Source organism: Leptosomus discolor, chromosome 7, assembly GCF_034619465.1.
Source record: "Leptosomus discolor isolate bLepDis1 chromosome 7, bLepDis1.hap2, whole genome shotgun sequence".
Classification (NCBI taxonomy): Eukaryota; Metazoa; Chordata; class Aves; order Leptosomiformes; family Leptosomidae; genus Leptosomus; species Leptosomus discolor.
In genome coordinates this window covers 37402564-37425931 of record NC_141397.1, presented here as the reverse complement: position 1 = coordinate 37425931, position 23368 = coordinate 37402564, and the positions used below count along the sequence as shown (strand labels likewise).

General features: G+C 48.0%; 1 protein-coding gene across 1 annotated transcript; it reads left to right on the top strand.

Moving 5' to 3' along the window:
- The first annotated feature begins 3068 nt into the window (after positions 1–3068).
- KY (kyphoscoliosis peptidase) lies at positions 3069–23010 on the top strand. The gene is made up of 11 exons (XM_086468548.1): positions 3069–3192; positions 6559–6621; positions 8701–8775; positions 8956–8997; positions 9711–9761; positions 11709–11791; positions 12171–12279; positions 15121–15238; positions 20078–20266; positions 20856–21046; positions 22109–23010. The coding sequence occupies exons 1-11, from the start codon at positions 3069–3071 to the stop codon at positions 23008–23010; spliced, it is 1947 nt and encodes a 648-aa protein (XP_086324674.1).
- The last annotated feature ends 358 nt before the right edge of the window (positions 23011–23368 follow it).

Below are 23368 nucleotides of genomic sequence, written 5' to 3'. Positions count from 1 at the left end.
CTAATTCTTGCTCTACATTTGTACAGTCTGTCTCTCCCCCAGATCACCCCTGGAGAAATGACAGCCATGTGGTAAATACATGTAATCATGCCACTCTGATAGCTTCTCTTGTTCTCTGGCCATTAATTCATCTCCCTGTGACTTCAGTGAACATTTTAAATCCTGCAGCAAATTCAAAGAGCTGCCTTTATTTTAAAATCAACACAGCAATAAAAGGCTTTCTCCTTTCCTTCCTCAAAATGTAAATTTTTTTTAGCTTCAAAAATATCCTGGCACATAGACAGATGTTGCTGGTCGTGACCTTATCTCAGGCCAATGACAGGCTTCCTATGCATGAGACAACGCATGGCCATCTAAACCTCTCAAACAAGGAGGGCTTGCTGTTCCAGAGGAGGTAGCAGCACCTATCTCAATCAAGGCCTTTACCTTTGTGCTCAAGGCACTGGCAGAAAAATACGATCAGAAACCTTCCCTTTCTCAAGGTATCCTTTTGTTGGGGAAAAAACAGAAGAAAAGAAAATGCAAGAGAGCCCTCCTAAACCAACTACCTTCTCCCTGATGGTCGTTATTTCTAGGAAAGCAGAAACTTCCTGCAGGTTCATTGTGCTGGATACGGCTGAGGCCGCCAGAGGAAAGGCAGCGGAGCAGTTCTCAGCCTGCAATACCGCTGCCTGTGGGCAGCTGGGGCAGGAGCAGCCAGCTCACTGTTAACAGAAATAAAATAAGACTCTACTAATTTTTACAGCCCACCAGGAAGGAAAGTGCCAGCAGCAACCAAAGTAAAATGACCTCCACGTGCTCAGCTGTGGAGGCTCTGAGCTGCCAGGGAAGAAATGCATTGGCTTAACATTAGCTGTTGCCACCACAACATTCATTTGGGCATCTGCACCAAGTTCAGCCTGAGGAGCGAGGCCAGGATGTGCAGGGAAATCACTGCCAATGGGAGGCAGCAGCATAGCGAAGTGAGTTGGTGGGACGATGCACTGGTGCAGGACCTAGGCAACACCAGAATTAGGATTCAGCCATGACGATCAGTAGTTGAGGAGATCAGACTGTCCCACCTGGGAAGAAGAGGGAGAAAGGACAAGCAGAAACAAAGGCTGCACCTCAGGAGAGAGGCTGGGGCAATGGGAAGGAAAGGGTGCTCCTTGCCGGGTGGCGGGGGCAGGAGAGGCAGGGCTCAGTGACAGGTGAGAGGGGGTTTGCTAAAGGCCAACAGGCAGATGGCAAAACTGTGATTAGAAAGTCACTCCAGCCATAAATCTCAAGGACCTGAACCGGAGACAGGCAAGCCCCAGATGGCTTGGAAAGTCTGCCTGGCAGAGCCCAGAGTGTCGCAATGTGCATCTGTCCCTCCCTCCTCCTCTTCCTCAGGTTTAACCACCTCCAGCTAGCTCCTTACAGCCAGAGCTAAACCAGGGACCCACCCCTGAACATAAAGCCACTCCAATGCACAAATTAAAGAGCAAAACCACTGCCTGGACCCCAACAACAATATTATTCATCCCCGGCACAGGGCTCTCGATGCATTACTGGGGGTTATGTGCAACGTCCCATCCCTGACGCTCCCCTCTTGGCAGCTATGCTGCAGGCACTGTCCAGAGGGTCACGGAGGGTATGGGACCTTGCAAAGGTGCACCAGCAAAGCTGGGTGGAGGAAGGTTCCCTGCAGCCATGTACACTATTTCTGGATATGCTGAGGAGCTGCTTAGGCTGGATTCACAGGCAAGCACGGGGCCATATCGGCTGTCCATGCTTTGGAAGGGGCTCAGGAACAGAAAAGGGGCAGGAGATTGGGAGGGAACAGGATTTATATAGAGATCCACGGGGAAAACCCGTGTCTCCGAACGTGAGTAACCTAACTCCTGGCAGTAGTACTAGCTCCTGCCTGTGGATCCAAGGACAACAGCTTCCCCAGCCCGCAGCTGGAGGAATCCAGTGCTCACACTCCTGCCCAAAAAGCACTCACGACACCCACAAAAGGACACCTTACCCGTGCCAAGCTCCCAAAAGCCCCCTCTGCCAGCGGTGCCTCCTGCACCCCTGTAGCCCCTCCTAATGCTGTCAGAGAGTCCTTCAGCCCACAGGTGCTCTGCTCCCCCGGGACCACCAGCCAAGCCAGCCAGGGCTGGCAGCGCAAGATGGGACAGGGGCCAGCAGTAAAATTAGAAAGTGTCTCCCTGCCAGCCCCTTCTCCAAGCTGCAGGGACCAGCTGAGCCCAATTGCTAACCCGCTCTGTAACCCTTCTTGTCCCCCATTTTGTAGGCTGGGAGAGTTTCTAGAAAGCCAGAGGTTTGCACAGCTTTATTTTTAGTTAGTGGTGTCCAGCCACCCCAGAGAGCCAGGCTCACAGGCTGATGGGGGCAGAGGGAGGTTGATTTTTTTTGGCTTCTTAGGGACAGTCTGACTTGCACCCTGCCATTCCCTTCCCTACTGTCACTCTGCACGCTGAGCAGCCCTGCAAAGAGTGATCCTCCCCACCGCAAATGGCTGCTCATGCCCTGTTTCTAGCCCCTTTCTCCCCATCACAGCTGCTACCTTCCTCTCCCCTCCTCCTGCAGCAGTTACTGTTATTATTTATACTCCTAAGCATCCTTTAAGTTTCTGCAGGGGGAGAGGATCAAAATAGAAAGCCTTTTAAGGATTTCTGCCAGCGCCAGGAAGCGAATCCCCCCCAGCGAACAGTGCTGCTGGGGGATTTGAGTGTAGACAAGTGCTTAAAGCCGAAAAGGGCAACAAGAGAGGAGGGGGAGCTGAGGGCACGCTCTGAAACCAGAAACACCCACACCCACCCACCCACCCCCCCGGCCAAAATGCAGCTCCTTCCTCTGCTTTAGGAAACGGATCCCTCCCGTGATTTCCTTTCAAAGGTGACTTGTAACCTCTTCATTAGGGTCGGCTTTGGCAGAGCCCTCATGGTGCAGTTGGCAGGGCCAGCCCGCCGGTGCTGTGGCTTGGGGGGGAGCGCGCTTGACTTTCCAAGGGTGGAAAATAAACACGGCAGCTCGCAGAAGCAGCAGCAGCTCCGCAGGAGGACTGGCGCCCTGGCCATGCTCTGATGGGTACCATGGACTTTAAGACAGATCCCAGCGCAGTAATGATCAATTTGCTGCTTATCGTCCACCCTGAGGAGACAGCAAGCAAGCAGAAAGGGCAGAAAGAGAGGCAGACAGAAGGCAGCCAAGGCGCAGGTAATGTCCTGCCTGCGGTCGGTGCGAGGGAGGGGAGGGCTGCAGGTGCAGCGCCAGCTGCCCAGGAGACAGCGAAGCGAAGCAGCAGCCTTAAAATAATATTTGAGCTTCCCCCCTCCCTCTTTCTCTTATTTTCCTTTGCAGACATGCTGCAAACCCCCAAACTTCAAACTTTTTTTGTAGAAATGCAGCGTGCCTTCACTGGTCCTCCTGGTGCAGGGGAGCCCTTGCTCGTGCAACATTGTATGCTGCATGTTGCTCGGTGTCTGGCCCTGGTGTATGCAACCCAGGGTGCAGGAGGACGTGACACACACGGATACTAATCTGAGGACCATGTTTGTACCTTGCTCTGTCCTGCAGTGCCCCTGAGATGCCTCCACAGGCTCTCTTGACTGTGCAAGGGGAGCAGGGAGAGAGCTCAGCAGTTTCACTCCAGACCAGCACCTACTACAATGGAGCACAGGGGCAAAACTGTTTTGTTTGAAGCGTGTCTAGGCTTTGTCTCCAAGGATGACTACCCTGAGCCATTTTTAGCTACAGTTTGGGACAGTCTCCCTGGCCTGGCTCCTGTCCTTCAGGGGATCTTCCAAAAAGCTAAGGCTGTGCTCTGCAACTGTAAGGGGACCCTCCCTGCAGAAGTAAAAGGAGAAAAAGGAGTATTCCTGCTCTAAAAATTTCGGGAAAAGCTGGATTTTCAGACAACCAGTTCCAGGCTAACAAGGATTAGCAAAGCTAACATAGAACTTGTGTTCATGCTTCATCTAACACAGCATCCAGCACCTACCCAAATACGAGCAAGCCCTACCAAAGCAACTTAGACCGGGCCTATTGCACTTTCTTCATCCTGGTATTTCACACTCTAGCAACAGGGGCTGCAAGAAATGCTGCAGGTGAGACAGGGAAGGTGGATCCTGATGACACCTGGGTTCAGCTGGAATGAAAGGTTTCAGGGTGCTTGGACTCCAAGCAGTGCCAGAACCTCACTCCAGGAGGACAGCCTGCCAATCTCACGTTTATATCTTACAGGTTTGCAAGATGATGGAAATGGGAACAGCAGATCACAGCCATCTGAGGGGAGACACCTCAACCGTATGTCATGTTCTCACTCTACTGATAAACTAACCACAGTACACAAAAACCATTTGCAAGCTTTTAGCACCCAGCTATGCCTCTCAAGCATAAACGTGCTTGAAACAACTTATCCCTTTGCAGCACTTTGTGGGGCTTGAAAGGAGACACACGGAGGGCCAAGGGCCATGTGTCATGGGAAGCATCTTCTCTGTGCTCTCCTCTGCTCCGTGGCCAGGATGCACATCAGTGGCACTGCAAAGCCCGTGCACAGCCATCTGCAGAGGATTCTCCTGCAAGCTGCCATGAAGCTTGGCCATATTTCAGGTGCACGGAGCTCTTGCGTTTCACAACCAGCTGATGTCAGGGGAAATTCAGTGCTCCAAATTGCTCAGGTTGCAGACACAGCTTTCCCAGCACTTACACAGCTTAAGCAGGTCCTAGGGCATGCAAGAAACCTTTGGGGTTTCAACCCATCTATCCACCAGGCCTTTCTTCATCTCCCTCGCCCAGTGCTGAGTGCAAGGCAGGTGTGATTGCTATCCAGGAATTATGTGGCTTGTAGTCTTGAATGTTCTCCTGCCAATTCCTCACCCCTCAGGCCTGAAAAGGTTCAGAAAGAGCATCTGAAGAGGTTACCCCTGGCTGCATGCAGCCAGGCTGCAGGACTGCAAAGCAACAGGACAGAGCAGCTCCCAGGGAAACAAATCAGACAATCCGACTTGGGTTCCTGGTAGTCTAAGCCTAACATGGTGTCTAGCAGAGAAAGGCAAAGGAAAGCAAGACAATGCATAATTCTCATGGTACCAAACAGCAGATTCTAGTCATACCAAACAGGAATTTTACTTCCACAGGCCAAGCAATAGCCGTACACAAAAGCCAGTGTGATGCTTCATAGGAGCCCTGATCCAAGCCCTCTGAGATCAGCGGTGGCTGGACGGTGCTTACAGACTGTGAGCAAGCAATACTTCACGGCAGGACACAACTTTGGGGTCTGGTTTTTTTTGGTTTGGGTTTTTTTTTTCTTTTTTCTTTTTTTACCAATCTGATGGTCTCAGACACCAGGTAACAAAAGTCTCCACTTCAGGAAGCACATAAATACTCAATACTCTCTCGCTCTTCCATCGTGCTCAAGAGGGTCTGCAACCAGAGCTGCAGAGCACAAGTCAGAGCCTCCATTACAACTGAGAGGATGGTATTGATCATTTACCACCCCAAACTAATGGCAGGAGTATTTAGTATGCATATGGGAAACTTTTCCTTTCAGCTCTACCTTAGGCACAAATTAAATCCCCGTGAAGATTACTAAGGAATTCGGATGCCAGAGCAGTAGGCAGAGCTCGCGCTCCTCTAGTGCCACAGGGGTTAATAAATTCCCCTTTAATCAGCTGTGTTAGAATCTTGATGAAGCCTCTGACACCACTGAGCAGCTAGTGCTGCTGCAATATTTACAAACTGCATTACATAAGCCTTGCCCCAACCCCATCAAGGCAAATGGGCCGCAGCCCCACGCCACGCCACAAAATGCCATCATTCGCGGGCCTGATCCTTGTCGCAGCCACGAGGTACGAATGGCATCTGGCCTTCAGGACGAACCATGAAAACCAGGTTCCTTGCAGTGGTCTCTGGTGGCTGGCAGGACAGCGATCCCATGACACTTTGAAAAAGAGCGAGGCATCACTGTGGCATCCTGGCCAATGTCCACCCCACCTCCAGCAAAGCTTGAGCACCCAAAGCCACGCGGGAGCTAGGGCTCAGTGTCGCCTGGCATTTGCTGACTGCCCTGGCTAACTGTCTGCGCAGCACCGGGGGAGGGGATTTATGATGCCTGCAGCTCCCCAGGCATGCCTGGTGCTCCCCACACCTCCCTCTGCCCCAAGGACCTCGGGGCCAGCCAGCACCCCTGAGACAGTCAGGGGCTCCCAGAGCACGGAGGGGAAAGATGGGGATGAGGACAAGATGCTGACAACCACACCAATGCTCCCACTCGGGGACCGCATCACCTCCAAGCCCCCTGTGCTGCCCTTCCCTCCCACCTACCTCCAAACACGCACCCACTGGTTCAAGCACCCTAACACCCCACGCTGGGCAGCAGCACCCACGCCGGGACCATCCCTCTGGAGTGGGGCCAGATGCCCCTGGACCACAAGCAATTGGGCTTCGAAGCTGGAGAATGGGGTCGGGTTCTTGTGTTGTTACTTACTTTGCTGCCGAGAAAAGGCACAGAGTTAATGCACCTCCATGCTGGGCACCTCTGCTCTCTTCAAGGCACTGAGATGTTTTAATTTGTGCAACCAGGCCGGCAAGTCTCCAGGGAGGCCAGCAAGCAGACACAAGCCATTACTTCATACGCTAATGAAGGTAAGCGGCAACCCAAGGGATACTGTTTTTTCAGAGCAGGGTTTTTCCCACTCACGCTTTTTCTGTAATAAAATAACCCCAAAAGAGTGAAAAAGCCACGTCCTGACACTTTTATGATATCAAGCGTGAAAAAATAAAAATCCCAGGGGAGCATGGAGGATCCTTGGGTCTTTCGGTGTGGATGCACGGAGGTGGGTCCTGGAGCACCTGGGTTCCCACCATCCCCCTGACCACCAGGACATAGCACAGACGTAATTGGAAAGCATGGTAAGAACGTACTCCTGCCAATGTCAGATATTCCAGTGTTGATGGAAGGGTACAAGAAGAAATAATATTGGCAGATGTTTAGCTTAAGACAGCTGGTTGCAGAAGTCCTGTCACAGGGTAGATCCTTGCAAGGAGCTGTCCTTGCACTAGAGCAGGGGCAGTGCTGGGCCAGCTGCACCCCAAAGCACTCACTGGCCAAGGACTTGTCTGGCCACAGAGAATGAGAAGCAGAGCACACGTTTCTTTATGAAGGATATCTTGATTAGGAATAGTAAAAAAAAGTCATAAAAACACCAGTAACCATTTCATACCATTAGTTTTTAAAACAATGGATGCAGCACTTTGAAAAAATTCTGTGGAATTATGTTTTTTCATTTCTTAAATACCGTTTAAACTTACTGGTAGGAGGCATTGCTCACTATTACATTTGTTTCTTGAAAACAAAGAATTTTAATTTCTGGGGAAAAACTGAGAAAGTGGAAGTTGGCAAGAAACCCCACAAAAACCTAAAGCTAAAAATATCCTTGATAAATAAAAAAAAAAAAGGACCCCAGAAAATATAAAAATCTTAAGGAAATCATACCATTTGCACAAAGTTATCCCTTCAAGAAACTTTATTTTACCTTTGAATTAACCAACAAAATACACCAGCCCGCTCTAACCTGGACACCCTGTTATCTGCAATCATCCCAGAACTAGAGTCAAGCTCGAGGATTTAAAAGGGCTTATTTTTACTTTTTCTTGTCTTCTGCTTTTGGGCTTTAAAGGACATCGAACTTTTCTCCATGATCTTAGGAAATTAAAAAAAAAATTTACAGTTAAATTCTGCAGAAAAAAATTATCCTTTGATGAAAGCGCAGATTCCCACCTAATTAGCTAGTTCCAAGAGCTGGCTTTCAAGGAAAATCCCAAATGTCACAAGACCCTAGATAATATTGTAGAAGGTAACACGTGCGATTGGATGGCAGCCCCGAGATGCATTAACAACTTGACCTTCATTCTCCAAAGTAACCTCCGTCTGATCTGAAACGGGGAGCCCACGAGGGCATTGAGGCCCTCCAGGGAACCTCAGTGGTTGCAAAACCTTCTGAAATACTTGCCAACAACAAAAAAAAATGCAGCCTCTTTCAAAAAGTTCAGGTAATTCTCATACGACACTCCCTAACTTCTTTCATTGTACATCTCTCTATGAAACTTTAAACACAAGACCAACAGGTTTCCACGTGAAGCTGTTCTGGAGCATCATGGAATGCAGAGCGCAAGTCCCACAGCATGCCTGCGCCACAGCTGGCTCTGCCAGGATGCTGCCTCTTACAGGCAACAGCCTTTGCCAAAACCTTTAATATCACAAGTCAAACCATTTTCATAGCTCTGAGCATCTTTCTGTTTGATTCCAAAAAAAACAATGAAAGAAATTGATTCTTTGCTTACCGTACCTCCATGAAGAGCTATTTAATACGGTGATAAACCTTTTTTTCAAGCTGCCACATAACCCTCACTGAGGACTTCTGCTTTATTTATGATCTGCTTTATCACCTGTTAGGCTATAATGGGATGTCTTTTGTTTTTTGAGAATTACAAATCACACCAGAGGTGACCACAGGCTTTCTGACCATACAATTTTTCTTAAGCATGCTTTGATTTGCCTAGAAACCCAAGCGCTTTGGTATCTTCGCAGTCACCAGAGTTGCCACTTCTTTTGCTAAAGTTAATAGTTGTCTTCAGCAATGCCTTGGCCAGCAATCCTGCCCTTCTCCTCCGCATCCTCATTAGTTTTCCTTTTCTTAGGGAGTTTGCCATCATTTCTTGCAGGAACCCAAGTGACAGTGGAGATCCATCCCAAGGATACAACCCCACAACTCTTCAAGAAACTCTCCTTTGGAAAAGGTACAGCCTGAGCTTTGAATGCTGGCAGAGCGGGCCAAGGGTGGGAGGCCAAATGGGCCACATCCTTCCCCTTGCAGAAGTAGGGAGGGCAGGAAGCCTGGGAGCTCGAGGAGATGCTGCACCCCTCAAGCCAGGGCAGGGGTTGCGGTGATTGTACTAACCATGCTGGGGTTGTTGCAGGTCCCCGGAGGCTGCCCGGCCTGAGAGGTCAGGACAACAAAGGTGAGACTCTGCTCTACCACGGTGTGTGTCTCCAAGCTAGCCCTCACCCAGGAGGTTGTTCCCAGGAAGAGACAGGTTCCCTTCTCCTCACCGGGGCCCAAAGCTCTTGAGAGGAGGCCAACCCCTACGCCTGCTCTCCCTGCCGGCCAGATGCTGTTGGACTCTGCCTGTGCCTGGGGCTGAGGAGCAAAATCCTGCTCCTGGGGCATGGGTGGTGGGTCTCCTCCTCCTCCAGCCCCGGGATAAGGCAGGTGGTGACAGCCTGGGGGCCACAGCACCCCTCAGAAATACTCCAGCTGCTACAGAGCTGCATGCAGGGTGATCATCTAACAGCTCTGGAGCTCAGCAGTACCTTCTTCCATGCCTGGGGGGGTTTGGCTGCACAGTGGGCAGGAGTTTGATGTCCCCAGCCCTCAGGCTAGAACAGGAGATGCCTGACTGCTGGGGAATGTGGCCTCTGCAGAGCCACAGGATGGCAGGGAGGGGACGCAGAGCACACTGTGGTCCAGACAGTTTGATTCATCCCTCTCCCCTAGGCACCCATGGTCCAAAGGGTGTTGACATCCATGTCAGCGTGTAAGGGAAGGGGCAAAGAAAAGCCTCAATTTCAGCTTTTTCCACCCAGCCCTACTCCCCAGAATCACTTTTCTCTGTTTGTCTGCTTTCTCCTGTCAACTACTGCTCACCTCACACTCCCTTCTCCACTTTGCTAGGCTTCCAGAGGACCGAAGCCCCACAGCCACCAGGAGGAAAAGACCTGCATGGTAACTATCAGCTGTCCCCTCACCCCGCACCAGTGGCACAACACAGGGCAGACTCAGATGGGAAGTCCATCAGTCCTAGAAATGGGGCTTGCCCTGCTGCAAGCCTAGGTTGAAGTGCATGGACAAGGGATTTAATTTCTGTTACCACAAGTAGCGTTCAGCTTCCCAGCGCCCTGTTCATCAGGGTGGCAGATGGGGATGGCTTTGGGAATGTCACACATGCCCAAGTCTCCACATCCAAGGAAGGCAACTCTGCAAACAGGCACACTGCACACTTCCTAAGTGCACAGGGCTACGTGAGTTACAGCTGATCCTGCATCTGTGGGGAGCCTTTGCAGCTATAACCTGACAGAGACAAAAACTGATAACCAACTTTAAAAAACCATCCTGTTCCCAAAAGGCAAAAAATAATTTTCAGGGCTGTAGAGAGTGAGAACTTTTAAATGCGTAAATCTGCTTTATCTCTCTTTAGGTCAGCATAATAGCCCTTAACAGGGAAAATGGAGATAAACAAACGAGCCTGTTAAAGAAACAGATGCCTGTGCCTACACACCGATTTTGGCAGACAGGCACTAGCCCAGCAGAGAGATGCGCCTGCATCCCGCCTGGCAGGCTGCACCAACCCCAGGATGCAGGACACACAACGCCCCATAACTCCTCCCTGGGGCAGAAGTTTCCAAGAAGAGCAGGGCTCCCATTAAAAAAAACCAAACACCTTCGCAAGTCAGGAACAGACTTCCTGGCCACCTCCCCGGTGGGCTGGAGCTGGCAGCAAAAGGGCCAGAACCCTATTCTGGGGAGATGGACCAGGTGATGAATATAGATTTCAGAAGCACTCTCGGTGCCTCTTGTGTGTCCCACTGCCACCAGCACTCACTGAGCAGGCAGCAGAGGGGTGTCCTGTTTGCTTAGCAAGGGTCACGAATAAAGCAGTATGCAACCAGCCAAAGCCTCTGTGCCCCCACATGTGGCTCAAGGCAATTCACTTCTGTCACCTCTCGCCAAGCAAACAGCAGCTCTACAGCACCATTTGTTCACCTCTCCCAGCACTCCACTCCGGAGTCACAACAGCATTTTCACTTCATGATCTCTTTTACAATCCTAGAGAGATAGCTAGAAGAATCTCTTTAGCCCTGAATGGCTTTGACAGCACATGACAGGGGGAGAGATTGCTGTAGAGCTCAATTCTCCCCTCACCAGCTCAGAAGAAAAGGGAGGGCTGAGCAGATAGCAGTGCAGGGTAGACGTCCACTAGATACATCTGTGCACCAAGCTATAGCTGCATCACTCGGGTCACTCACTGATGAGAGAAAACAGAGTCAGCTCATTCAGAGACTGTTAAAAAAAGAAGTTATCTGATTAATTACGGCAAGTTATTAACCCTTTGTTCACACTGAGTAGAACCGGGAGCTTAGAGCCTGCAAAGATGCAGAGGGGAGGCACACCAGTTCCATTCCAGCTGCTCCCCATGTTACCTTTCTCATGCGCTTGAATTCACGCAGAATCATGGTCCTGTACCATGCAAAAGTCAACACTTTCAGCAAAACTACGGGAGAAACCCAGCTTTTTGATGGGTTTTTTAAAAAGTCATGATTTTGCCAGGGCTTCCACAGTACAGATTTTCCATTACACTTCTGCGTTATATCTCGTGCACCTCCGTACAATATCCCGGGATCTTCTATGCTGTTATACAGTGCCGAAGACGCTGGGGCACCTCCCACTCCAGCATTGCCCAAACTATACAAGACTAGACAGGATGGCTCCTTCTTTCTGCGCAGTTGGCAGGGACCTTCTGTGAGTGCCCTCGTGTCCCCTGGTCCCTGAGCACCCGCTGATGGATGCCTCCACGGGTCAGGCAGGAGCTCTGCAGTGTCCCCTTGTTCCAACATACAGCCAGGAAAAATACCCCCTCCCTTCCCGAGACAATGACAACTCATTTCTTCCCAGCATATCCATGGGACAAATCCTCTTTGAAATCCCTGCCAGTAGATCTGCAGCAATTTGAGAAGCTGGATGCCTACGCATTAAAAGTAAGTCTTGCTTTTGCCTCTGTCCCTCTCCCAGCTTCCCTGCGGGGACGTTCCTTGAAACCTAGCTACCAGCACTAACACCAGCTTAGCCTGAGCTATTGGGGCAAGTGCCTCCAAATCTCCCAAACAAGTGAAAAACCATTTCCCTGCATATATCAACAGCGATCCCGCTCTAGAAGGGAAACTATGACCAAAAATACTCACTCAAAATGCGGAACTACAGCTTTATATTTCTGGTTTTAATGAAGCTTGAGTTAGAGCAGTCTCCTGGCAGGTGGGGTCTCACCAGCTTTAGAAGAACGAGGGAGTGTGGCGGAAGGGAGACCTACCATAGCAATTTCTTCACCACAGTCTTGCAATGCTTCCTCCTCACAAACAGGTAAATGTCAAGAACAGTGTAGAGGAACTCGTTAAAGCCCTGCTTAAACAAGCCCGGACCGATCTGGAAAAAGTCCGAGCCATATGGATGTGGATATGCCATCACATAGGTAGGTTGAAATCTTCAATTGCTAAGATAACACTGTTGCTATCACCCCTGCCGTGCTGCCATTGCAGTTTACTACACATCTTGTGCATTAGCTTCACGTGGTGGGTGGGAGGAAGTCTTTCTGGATGTATTTATCCCAAAATTTATTTGGAGGTTGTCTCACCATCGCTGTTTCCATAGCTGCTCTCCTAGCACCGCCAGGCCCTACGAGGTTTGTGTGTAAATGATGCCATTCCACATGACAACTCCTATCTGACTTATTTGAAGGTGTAACCATGCAAGTCCCTAACATCTAAGCAGCCAGAACATGAAGCTAGGCTGCCAAGCCTCCGATGCTTGGCTGTGACATTTCGAGCCATCCAACAGCATCAGAAGTTTCATCTCCACCACTGTCCCGAATCCCCACACCCCCCCCCCCCCCCCCCAGCTCTTCCCCCACCCATTCTGATGCTGGTGACTGTGCTCCGGGAGGGTCTCGGCATAGTGTAGGTACCACCAGGACGATCAAGCTGCCTTGCTCAGCTCGGTGTCATCACAACTGCTTCCGCAGCTCCTCCGTTGCTCCCCTCTTTGGGCAGCAGACCTCCCCTTGCAAGGAGCAGCCTGGACAGCCCAGCACCTGAGCACAGCCTGTCCTGGGTGAGGTGCTCTCTTGCCTCTGGCAGTCTCTTGGCTGTTTCGCTGCCAGCTTTGCCCCTGTGTTTTGTGGACACATCCTCTGTTCCAGTTTCTAGCTGGTACCTAAATGCGTTCATCCTGTTGCCACGTCCATCAGCCACGTCAGTGCAGCACATCAGAAGTCAGCTTCCATAAAACATGCTGGCACCTGCATGATTGCCACTCCAGCACCTGCATGATTGCCACTCCTGCCCATGCGTTCACCCTTCCTACCTTCATGAGAGCTACTATCACTCAGTTTCCCCTGCCCCTTCCTACCCAACCCCAACATGAGCGACACTGGAGTTTCAGAAATGACCAAGAGATGTGAAGAGGACAAGGAAGGAGGCGGCAGCATTTGTGTCCTCTCCAGTCTGGCACATCACAGGGGGGAACGGGCTTCATGTCACCCCAGCCTCCTTGGTGGGGGGAAACTGGATGTGCAACTGTGATTGTATTTTGCATAGCATATGCAAAAATGTTTCTTTGCCATTAACTCTTGGGGATGGAGGCGGAGACGTACAGCTACCTTTCCCTCACTTCTTATGCAGCCTCACGGGCTCTGGTGCAGTGAAGTTTGTTGGCTGAACAGGCCAGCTGACAGAGAGCAGAAGAGCAATTTGGGGAGCACAGGCCTAATCTCATGTTCACTGAGATCAGCAAAGCTCTACCAGCAACTGCACGGTTAGGATAGCTAGGTCAACCCCAAGCAGCTTTAATCTTGCCCTTAAATATGCAGGCTGTTGCTTTCACTGCATTTCCTGAAATGGAGCATTTGACTCACCACAGTGCCAAGCTCCCATCGGCCACCGATCATTCAGTCTTCACACTATGAACACATTTCTGCCTGGGCCAGATACTGCTTGGGACAGCTGGTCTGGTTTGGGTCGGTCCATTTACCTTACGGGCATTCATGGGATGGCTCTGATCCCCAACAGGTATGTTGTGATCTCCTCACAAGATTGTTTACACCATCTTGGCCCTGGTTCTCCTTCCCTCCTGCAGAGACTGACATGCATGGTAAATAAACACAGTGCTAGGAATTTAAATCCACTCACAAAAATGCAATGTATCTATCCTGGAAGAGCACTGATGATATATACTCCTTCCTTGTTCAGATTTTAAGTGAGCACACTGCTGTCTGGGTATCTCTTCCCACCCAATCCAACTCCCTGCCTGCAATGGACTGCTACCTCCATGCAGCAGTAGCACTAAAAGAAATTATTTTAGCTATCATTTCTAGCATAAATACAGCTCCAGGCGCAGCCAGCTAGCTCTCCATATCCTTTCAAAGTGCTCTGCAGCTTTGCTGGTGGCCCAGTGAACAGCTCAGGTCGAAAAAGCCAGCTTTCCCTACAGCCTCACAAGCCAACCCCAAGGCAGCTGTCAGCTGAGGCGCTTGGATAAAAGACAAGCAGTTGCAGCATTTCATCAAAGCAGAAATACAGCGTGTTGCCAGGTTTTTTCTCCCTCTTCCACTGCATTAAAGGGAGGATGAATCAGCTGATGCAGCATTCCCTAGAGCTTTGTCAGAAAAATATGTTCGTATTTTAAGAAAGAGGTTACGGACATGACCAAGGTTGGTGGGTATTGAATTAACCTTCCCAGACCAGTTCCTCAAGCTCTGTCTGAAGGAACCCTGCTGTGCAGCTTTTCTGCACTCATTCAAACAAATTAAGATTTCCTGTGCTTCCAGGTACTAATATGACTCACTTGCAACAAATCATTTCACGTATTTCCCAACAAGCTACTTTCCAGGGATTTTTAATACAAATTGCTTATAGAGTGCAAAAAGCTCAGTGATTTCCTTTGACAGTAACACAAGTCCAACTCCTTTAAATGCAGAGTACTGTTTTTTCCTGGGAGCTCTTGAGATTGTAGATCCCCCCCGCACAAGGGCAGTCTCTGGGGAGCCCTGCTTTCTCTAAAACCAGCAGTTTTCCTCCCATTCGGATTCAGCTGCTGAAACCCAGCTCAGGCTTAGAACAAATCGTGATGCGAGACAGACCTTGTCCCTCTCCCCCCACCTGCTGTCCACAACATCCTCGTGCAGCACGCGCCATGGCTCGTTTCTCTTTGCTTGCACTCACGGAGATGAAAAGCAATCCAAGCATTGCTCCTGCTGCCCGTCGATCCCATTGCCTCGGGCTTTTGGATGAACTTTCATCTGTGTTCCTTCCCGCAGAATACGACGTAGTGGGCTACCATAACAAAAGCCAGCTGTCAAGCAAACCCATAGATGTGCTTCAGACGGGGAAGAGCATTTGTGAGGGATACGCTGGGCTCTTTGAACAAATGTGCAGGTAAATTAAGTTCAGAAACATTCAATGCCAGGGAGAGTTAACATTCATTGTCATCTCTGTGCCTATTCTGCCTGCCTTTGCATTGATTGATGTGACTTTAAGCAGGACATGGAACTTTAGCTTTCAAACCATGCTGTGGAAAAACAGCAAGTCCTAGAAAGGTCAATTTTGCTCCCTCCTCCACCTCCCCTCCCTGGCATAATTTACTTTGTGCCATCTGCTGAGCTTCGCATTGCATTAACATAATGGCAGATGAAAACACAGAGCTAATTTGGTTAGAAGAAGCTAGGTTTTTCCTTTGAGTGTCTGTATGTGAAGGTTAAAAGCATGGCAAGACTTAAACAAGAAGGAGCATTGTCTCCAACGTGCTCCCATGCAAGAGGGAGGCACAGTCCCAAAATGAGCTTTCCCAAAATCTTCTGGAGATGCCCTCTCCCCTCCACTACAGAAGCACCACAGAGACACTGCCTCACAATTAACACACCGTTCTCTGCAGACAACTTCAACGCGCACCACCATTGATGTCCACCCTGCAATTCCCATTTTATAGCTACAACGGCATGTAAGGACTGAAGTCCACTCTCCTGCCTACAAAACCTTGATGAGTTCACTGGTGATTAGCTGCATAAACGACTGTGACTTCCCCCACAAAGCAGGACTTTACAATCACAAAGCCATTTCATAGAAGAGGCAGCCTCTTCCTGGGCAGGAAGCACCAGCACCTTGCATATGAATGCAGCACAAATCCCTTCTCCCTCACAGTCCTCCAGCCCAGTAAAGAAAGGAGATGGCCGTTGGGCAAGGCAATGCTCAAGCACCACAGCAAGGAGCAGCGTCTCATCTCTCACGGCTGTATGCAGTAGTTTGGCTTAGAGGACTAGTGAAGGCAATGAAGGTGCCTGGCAAGTTTGGGACCAGCCTGATGTAGAAAAAGATTTGGGAAGGTTTTCACCATGAAACAAACAAAATATATGTGGAAAAGGACAGATTAAAAAAAATAATAAATATTGTGCCAGATGCTAAAGTGGTGGGTGAATGCTTCCAACCAAAAACATACCCTGCGCTATCAGATCTTGCTTTCTAAAGAGTAAAATAAAGAAAGAGGGTGATGAAGTATGAATTTACAACTGCATCTTATGGAACAGTTACTAGCAGTTAGAAGTGGGGGAAATTCGCATCTGTTCGTTAAAAAGCAGTTGTTTAGTTCATTAAAAACATTAATCTTTCCAAAGATATATTTTACTATTTAAAGGCTCTGTTGATTTAATTCCTCAGTTCCATATTGATTATTCGTTTTGTGATTCAGGAAACCTCCCAGTCATCCAGCCTACCACCTTTGTCAAATATTAGCTAAATGTTTAGCTCCTTTCTTGAAAAACTATAACCAATGACAACATCCCTTTCTTGCAAGGGGATCTCCTCACCCCTTCTTCTTGCACGCTATTCAAGTCTTATGCTGAGTCTAAGCAGAAAGGCAAGAGGCAAAGAGCAGTCTTTTTAGATAAAGATTTTTCAGAGCCAAGTTTTTGGGGAAAATAGGTCTTTTAACATGCCTTTTTCTTCCTAGCCCCTGTTGAAGCAACTTTAACAAACAATTCGATTTGCCAGTCACCAGGAGTCTCCCCAAAGGTCCTGCTGAAGCCAATGGCTGACACTGATTGAGTCCTACTTGTCCCAGTGCCAGCAGAAAGAAGAGTTCCCGTTGCAGACACAACACTATCACCTCTGACCACAGCTTTGGCAGCCAGACTTCCTCCCATTAGCTGAGACTCCCATCACAGAGGAAAGGTGGGCACACGTAGTGGGAAGCTGGCCACTAAACATCAGGTGTAATAGCAATGAACACAAATGCAGGCTTCCAACCAATATTTTAGCGGCATTTATCAAGAATTGGCTTCTCAGCTGACAACAAACTCAAGGAGGTAGCATGGCCAAGTGAATCAGAGAGTGTAAATTCATGAGTTCAGTTTAGGGCAGAACCTAGCAGTCTGGACTTAGGGAGAAACTCCCTTACCAGAAATTAACAATGAAGGCAAACCAATTATTTGCACTTCAGAGGTTTCAGCACCACCTCTGGGAGCAAAGCTGACCACACTCCCTACAGTGGATCTGACCACTTAGCTGCTTCTTATTCATAATTAGCCTGCAAATAATCCAGGTTTCACATCCTCTGGCTTTTCCTGTTTTCTACAGTCAGTAGCTTTCCTTTTCAGGCACAGGAGTGTAAACCTATGTACCACAAGTACAAACCATTCTGTCTCCCTCTGGAGAAGCCAGATTTGCTTCTTTCTTAGATGACATCATCAAAGTCAACCTGAAATCAAAGAGAAGAAGGTACCATTGAATTCCAGTAACACCTGTAGCAAGATCCAGATTATTTCCTACTTTTTTGAAGCAGAAAAGCAACTTAACTTTCAACCCTCTTTGCTGCACCAAGCAGATGTTGCCAACTGTTTCTCAATTTAGTTCTTCCGGTCCACCTTGTGTTTAGGTCATCTTTTGTCATCCCACTGCCACTTCAAGCATTTCTGGACATCTCCTCAATCTTCTCTCTCCCTGGGTGATTTATCTGTATGAAGTCATTCACACAAGCACAGACACACAATCACTCTTTGTACCAAGACAGGATTGCTCTTTTGCAGGATGTTTCAGCCTGGTTTTCTGTCTGTCCATTATTAGCGAGACACTGTTTAAATGCTCTGACCTTTCTTCTGGGAACTTTGAACACATTCGAGCACGAACTCTTCCTGCTGCTTTGCTAACATTCACTGTAAGTGACAGCACAGAGAGAACGAGTGGCGGAACTTGTCCCTTAGTGTTCTCTCTGAATACCCCAGCTAACAAGAATGTCTGGAGAAGCCTAGAAGGATTAGATGCCAATCCCCATGAAATCAATGGGAATTTGGTACTTAGCTCCTGTTAGGCCCCCTTGAAACTCCTCGGATCAAATCCTCCTTAAAGTTCCTGGGCCAGCTCCTGGTCTCAGTTACACCATGTAAATCGAAGCTCTCACCAGTCTTGTCAGTGGAGTTGCTCCAGATTTACTGCCCAGCTCCACATCAGAATTTGGCTCAAAGGCAACTGTGGGCTGGCAAAGACTTTACAGACCACCTGTGACACCAGGTTTCTCAATGGCATTCCTTCCAGGCTTGCCACGTTCGTTTCGAGTACCTCATGTTACAAGCAGTGCCTTGCTATCACTGTCTTAACAGTCCATGCTGAACAACAGCTGGCTTCCATGCTCTCTCCTCTTCTTCACTGGCCATCTTTGCTTAGCAGGGATGCAGTACTGCCCCGTTTCCCCTCCCCGTATAACTTTGTCTTCTCTCTGCAGGCTCCCAGCTGGCTCTCAATCAGCCCTTTGCAGTTGTGATTCTATTTTTTATACTCTTTCTTAAAGAAAGAGTATCAAATAACTAAGCAACACAAAGATGACCAGGTTTGAGTTTAGTAAGTCTGTATGAGAAGCTGAAGTGACCACCTTCTCTTTAAACCAGCATCATCTCCGTGAAAAAAGCAGTCCTCCCTACGAAGCACTACTGCACTGCCAACTACCAGCCAGTATCTGTTATCAGACCTCGACTTCCTAACAACCACCCTCATTATCTTCCCCATAAATACCACTTTTCTTCTGAGTTAAACCCACACTATGCAGACAATCTTGCTCTTGAAGAATGCACAGTTTATTACTTAAGGCAGTTGTTCCATTTAACATACTTTTCAATGAAGAAAAATGTCAATAACATCCTACACAAAAGACAATCCTCTAAGTGAAGCAATTTTAGATTAATGCTGAAATAAGACGCCAATATTAGAATCCATTGCTATCAACAGCAGAGAGCTTATTAACACAGTGCTTATTTAAATCTTATTTACACATCAACACAGGTATTCTTTTTTTTTTTTAAAAAAAAAGAGACTATTTAATCATATGCACCCAGGACAAACACAAGCTCACTCTTTAAGGAAACTAAATCAGCATCCACGCTCCCATGAGGTCTAAGATATCTTAGTTGGTGTCAAACACCAGGCCTACCATCACAGAGAGAACAGAAGCATGAACAGACACACTTAATTTATAATTACATGTGCTAATCGTGGACAGCATCAAAGGGATTCCACTGAGTAACAAGACAGAGAGCAATTAAGCACACTTCATCTTTGTCATCCTCCCCTAACAATGCTGAATTGATGGTGCATCAGACAAAAAGAGAGGGAATATGCAAAAACTGGAAGAGAAAAGCCCCTTCCTCCAGTGGGACGTTCTCTCCAAGTCCTTATGCAAAGGCTACAAGAAGAAATGGCCCCTATCCAACACCTCAGGCATCGTTAACCTTGGGTTACTCTCGCATGCCCACCCCATATGAAGCCATTCACTAGCACAGCCCAGAAAAATACAGTCTCTACGTGACGTTAGTGGTCAAAAGGGCAGAACTTGCCTGTCTCTAGATGTGCTGACAGGCTGGTACGGGAAGGCAGTTACAAGGAAAGCTGTACAAAGTGCAGAGATCCCCCATCAAGAAAAACACAGCACCCCAGCTAACAGCAAGTTTTGCAAAGACTCAAAGTGCAATAACCTAGGCATTTAGCACAATAGTCTGTCACCAGGGTCAGAAGCAGGGAGTTTTCAAGGAGAAGGACGCTTGCACACTTAGACATTTAAAACCTCTAACTCCCCTGGGACTTAACTGCAAGAAGGAACCTGAGGAGCCGATGGAGCTGGTCCACTTGACTGCAGGATTGAAGTTCTGCAGACTTTGCTCCTTTTGTGCTTCCACAAAAGTGCACTGACAGGTTTAAAACCAAAGTCTCCTGCTGCATCTTATCCTTTCCTTTCAGTATTGCAGGAATCCAGTGCATGAAGCTATCGGGATACTCAAAGGGGTACGGGTACAAGATGGGGCAGACCTTTACAGGGGACTCTGACCACGCCTGGAACGCCGTCTACCTTGATGGAAGGTGGCATTTACTCGATAGCACCTGGGGAAGTGGTGCTGTTGATGATTCTTTCACCAAGTTCACCTTCAGGTAAAGAGCCATCCTCTATGTTACTACACAAACCTAGCACAAAGGCAGAAGGAAAGCTGATGGGTTTGGCACACCAAACAGTGACAAATTTTAGGTCCCACAGCAAGACCCAAAGCCCTGAGCAAGGTATCTGGGCTGCCTATACAAGGGATGGAGCACGTACCTGTAGAAAGGGAGTGGCCCTGAGCAGGAAGCCACATAACTGCTAAAAGTGAACTTGTTTTGCTCATCACATCTCCAGTTGATGCAATACTATGTGGCACTTGATTCATAGCTTTTCACTGTCTGAGAGAAGGTGCCTCCACACTTTCAAACAAGCAGTGCCTTCCTCATTCAGCAGGTGGCCATGGTTGCAGCGGGTAATGCAAATATCCTGGTTTTATCCAAAAGCTCAGCATGTGCCCTGGAAAAGGAAGACCAGACCTCAGGTTTCTGCTCTGCCTGGAGAATTTCAAACCCACCAACCTCAGTTTCTCAGCAGCCCAAAACACTCTGGCTTCCTCCTGCTGAAACCACCACCACTGTACAGGGGAAGACTTAACTATTTATAATTGCTCATTTTCCTTTAATCTCTTCCTTCTTCTTCCAGGTACAATGAGTTTTATTTTCTGACTCACCCAGCCCTGTTCATTAACAATCACTTCCCAGATAACAGTAACTGGCAGCTTCTTAAACCAACCCTGACACTGAAAGATTTTGAGAACAACATGCTGCACAACAGTAATTTTTACATGTTGGGCCTGCTGACCGCTCACCCGGAGACAACTGTCATCCAAACAGGTAACACCCTGCGGAGGGGAAGCTGCACAGCATCCTCCCTTATGCAGCCCTGCATCTACCACACGCTGTCATGCATGCAGTGAATTACATTTCCAGCCTGGTTCTGGCAAGCAAAGTGCACTCAAAGGTCTTGGGGCAGTGGAGGGTCTTTTTTCTTTCTCTTTTTTTTTTTTTTTCTTTTTTTTTCTTTCATTCAAGCTGTGAAAAATTGCAGTAGCCCCTGGGTCTAAAAGAAATCTTCAGTCAGCAGCTGAAGATGAGTTACTCTGTCAGCCACCATCAGTGGTTGAAAATTAGAAGTATTGCTATTATATATTAGCAACTCTAGCTTGAAAATGAGATTAAAAACTTTTACAATGTTCCAAAAGTTTGAATTACTGAAAAATGCATAAACAGGCACTTCCTTATGCAATACTGAGCACCCTGAGTAAGTCTAGCAGCTCTTTTAACATAAAACTATTCAGGTAACACCACTGAACTACAGGGCCCACAGTTAAGACTACCTTACTCAGATTTTAAAAGAGCCGCAGGAATTTAGCTAGTAAGCTAATTTATGAATGCAAAGAACACAGAGTTAAAACTTAAAAGGCAACAATGTTTTAGGACTTAATGTTGTCTTCAAGTTGTTTGGGAACAGGCTTACAGGGAGGTAGATTATCTCATATCTACATACTGGAGGGTTCCTGCACTTTTCTCTGAAGCTTCCTTGACACAGCTACTGGACTAGCAATCAGGTCTAACTAAGCCCTTCTCAAGCGCATGGGCTGACAGTACTTTCAGTTATATTTCACACAGGCTTTCATATTCTATAGGACCACAGCTCCATTTCAGTGTATATGAAAACAGGATAAATGCATATCTCCAAAAAAAAAGGCCACTCTTCACTCTTTCTGAGGGTCTAAGCAGACAGCTGACAAGCTATGACCTGTCAATTCCAGCTCTCTATTTTACTATTAGAGAAGCAGCAATTTATTGGAACAGATTAGTCTTCCTAGAACAGGGTGTACATGCAAAAAATGTACCCAAACTCCTATGCAGTTTCTTTTCTTTTGCATTTCATAGTAAATGGAAAAGCCTCTGTATCAGTGGATTGCCATTCTGCCACATTATTTACTTTTAAGCTGAAGGGAACAGATGAACATGGTTTAATGACTTTGAAAAAACATGGAATGAATCTGGATATCTACCCACAGAAGACAGGGAGTCACAAGCTGCAGATCTTTGCCAAGCCCTCCAAAGCCTCAGAAGATGTGTACAACTGCGTGTTAGAATATGTCATAGAGTGCGAGTCTGTGGACAAGGCCATGCGCTTCCCAAAGGACCTGCATCAGCCTGTTGGACCAAGCTGGTTCACAGAGCGGCAAGGGTTCCTGAGGCCATCACACACCAACCCCATCATTCACACCAATGACGGGCGATGTTCTGTCACCTTCACCCTGGGCAAAGATATAAGCATCTTAGCCTCACTGCAGTCTGATAACAGCAGCCTGACAGAGGATATGAGAAGGAGGCACATCATGCAAATCCATCGTGGGAACCAAATTGAGTTGAAGATCCATCTCCCCCACGCAGGGAACTTTGTTCTGAAAATCTATGCCAAGAAGAAATCAGATCCTGGCAATTATGACTACATCTTCAACTACCTCATCACTTGCCTTAACACTGAAGTGAAGTGGCCAGCTTTCCCTCAGAGTTACAGCAAGTGGGTGGAAGACTATGAAATATTGGAACCGCTCTCCGGCTTGCTGCCGGCAAATCGCAACATTCAGTTTAAACTCAAAATGCACGGGATAGCAAAGGTGCTCGTTCAAGCTGAGAATGCTTACCCTCTCACCCAGAACAGAGGCTACTGGGAGGGTACCTGCAACACTTCAGGATGCAGAGAGGTGTTTGTGATGGTGCACGAGAACGCTAACCACAGCTTTTACTCACACGTCCTGAAATACGAAGTTGAAACCCAGTAACACCCCCTCCCCGTTCTTTCGCTTACCTGCATGAACCAACCTTTCCAACGTGCCCAAAACCAATTCAGCTTTAGGAGATTGCTCATTCTCTTGATCAAATCTGGTCTTTCAATGAATGCAGGACAACACTTGCAGGCTTTTGCAAGACCACGGGCTCAAAGAAGTTCAAAGAAGCAGAAAATCCTGTTAAGAAGGGAGCAGCAGTGGAAGAATATTAAATAAAACCTTCACCTATGTTTCAGTAGTACTGTCCAGATCAACGTTTTGAAGAAAACAACTGACTGTCTGGCCATAGGTCATTCTGTGCCAGCAGCGATTGCTGGTTTCCAAGTTAAGGACCATAAGAAAAGTCTTACAA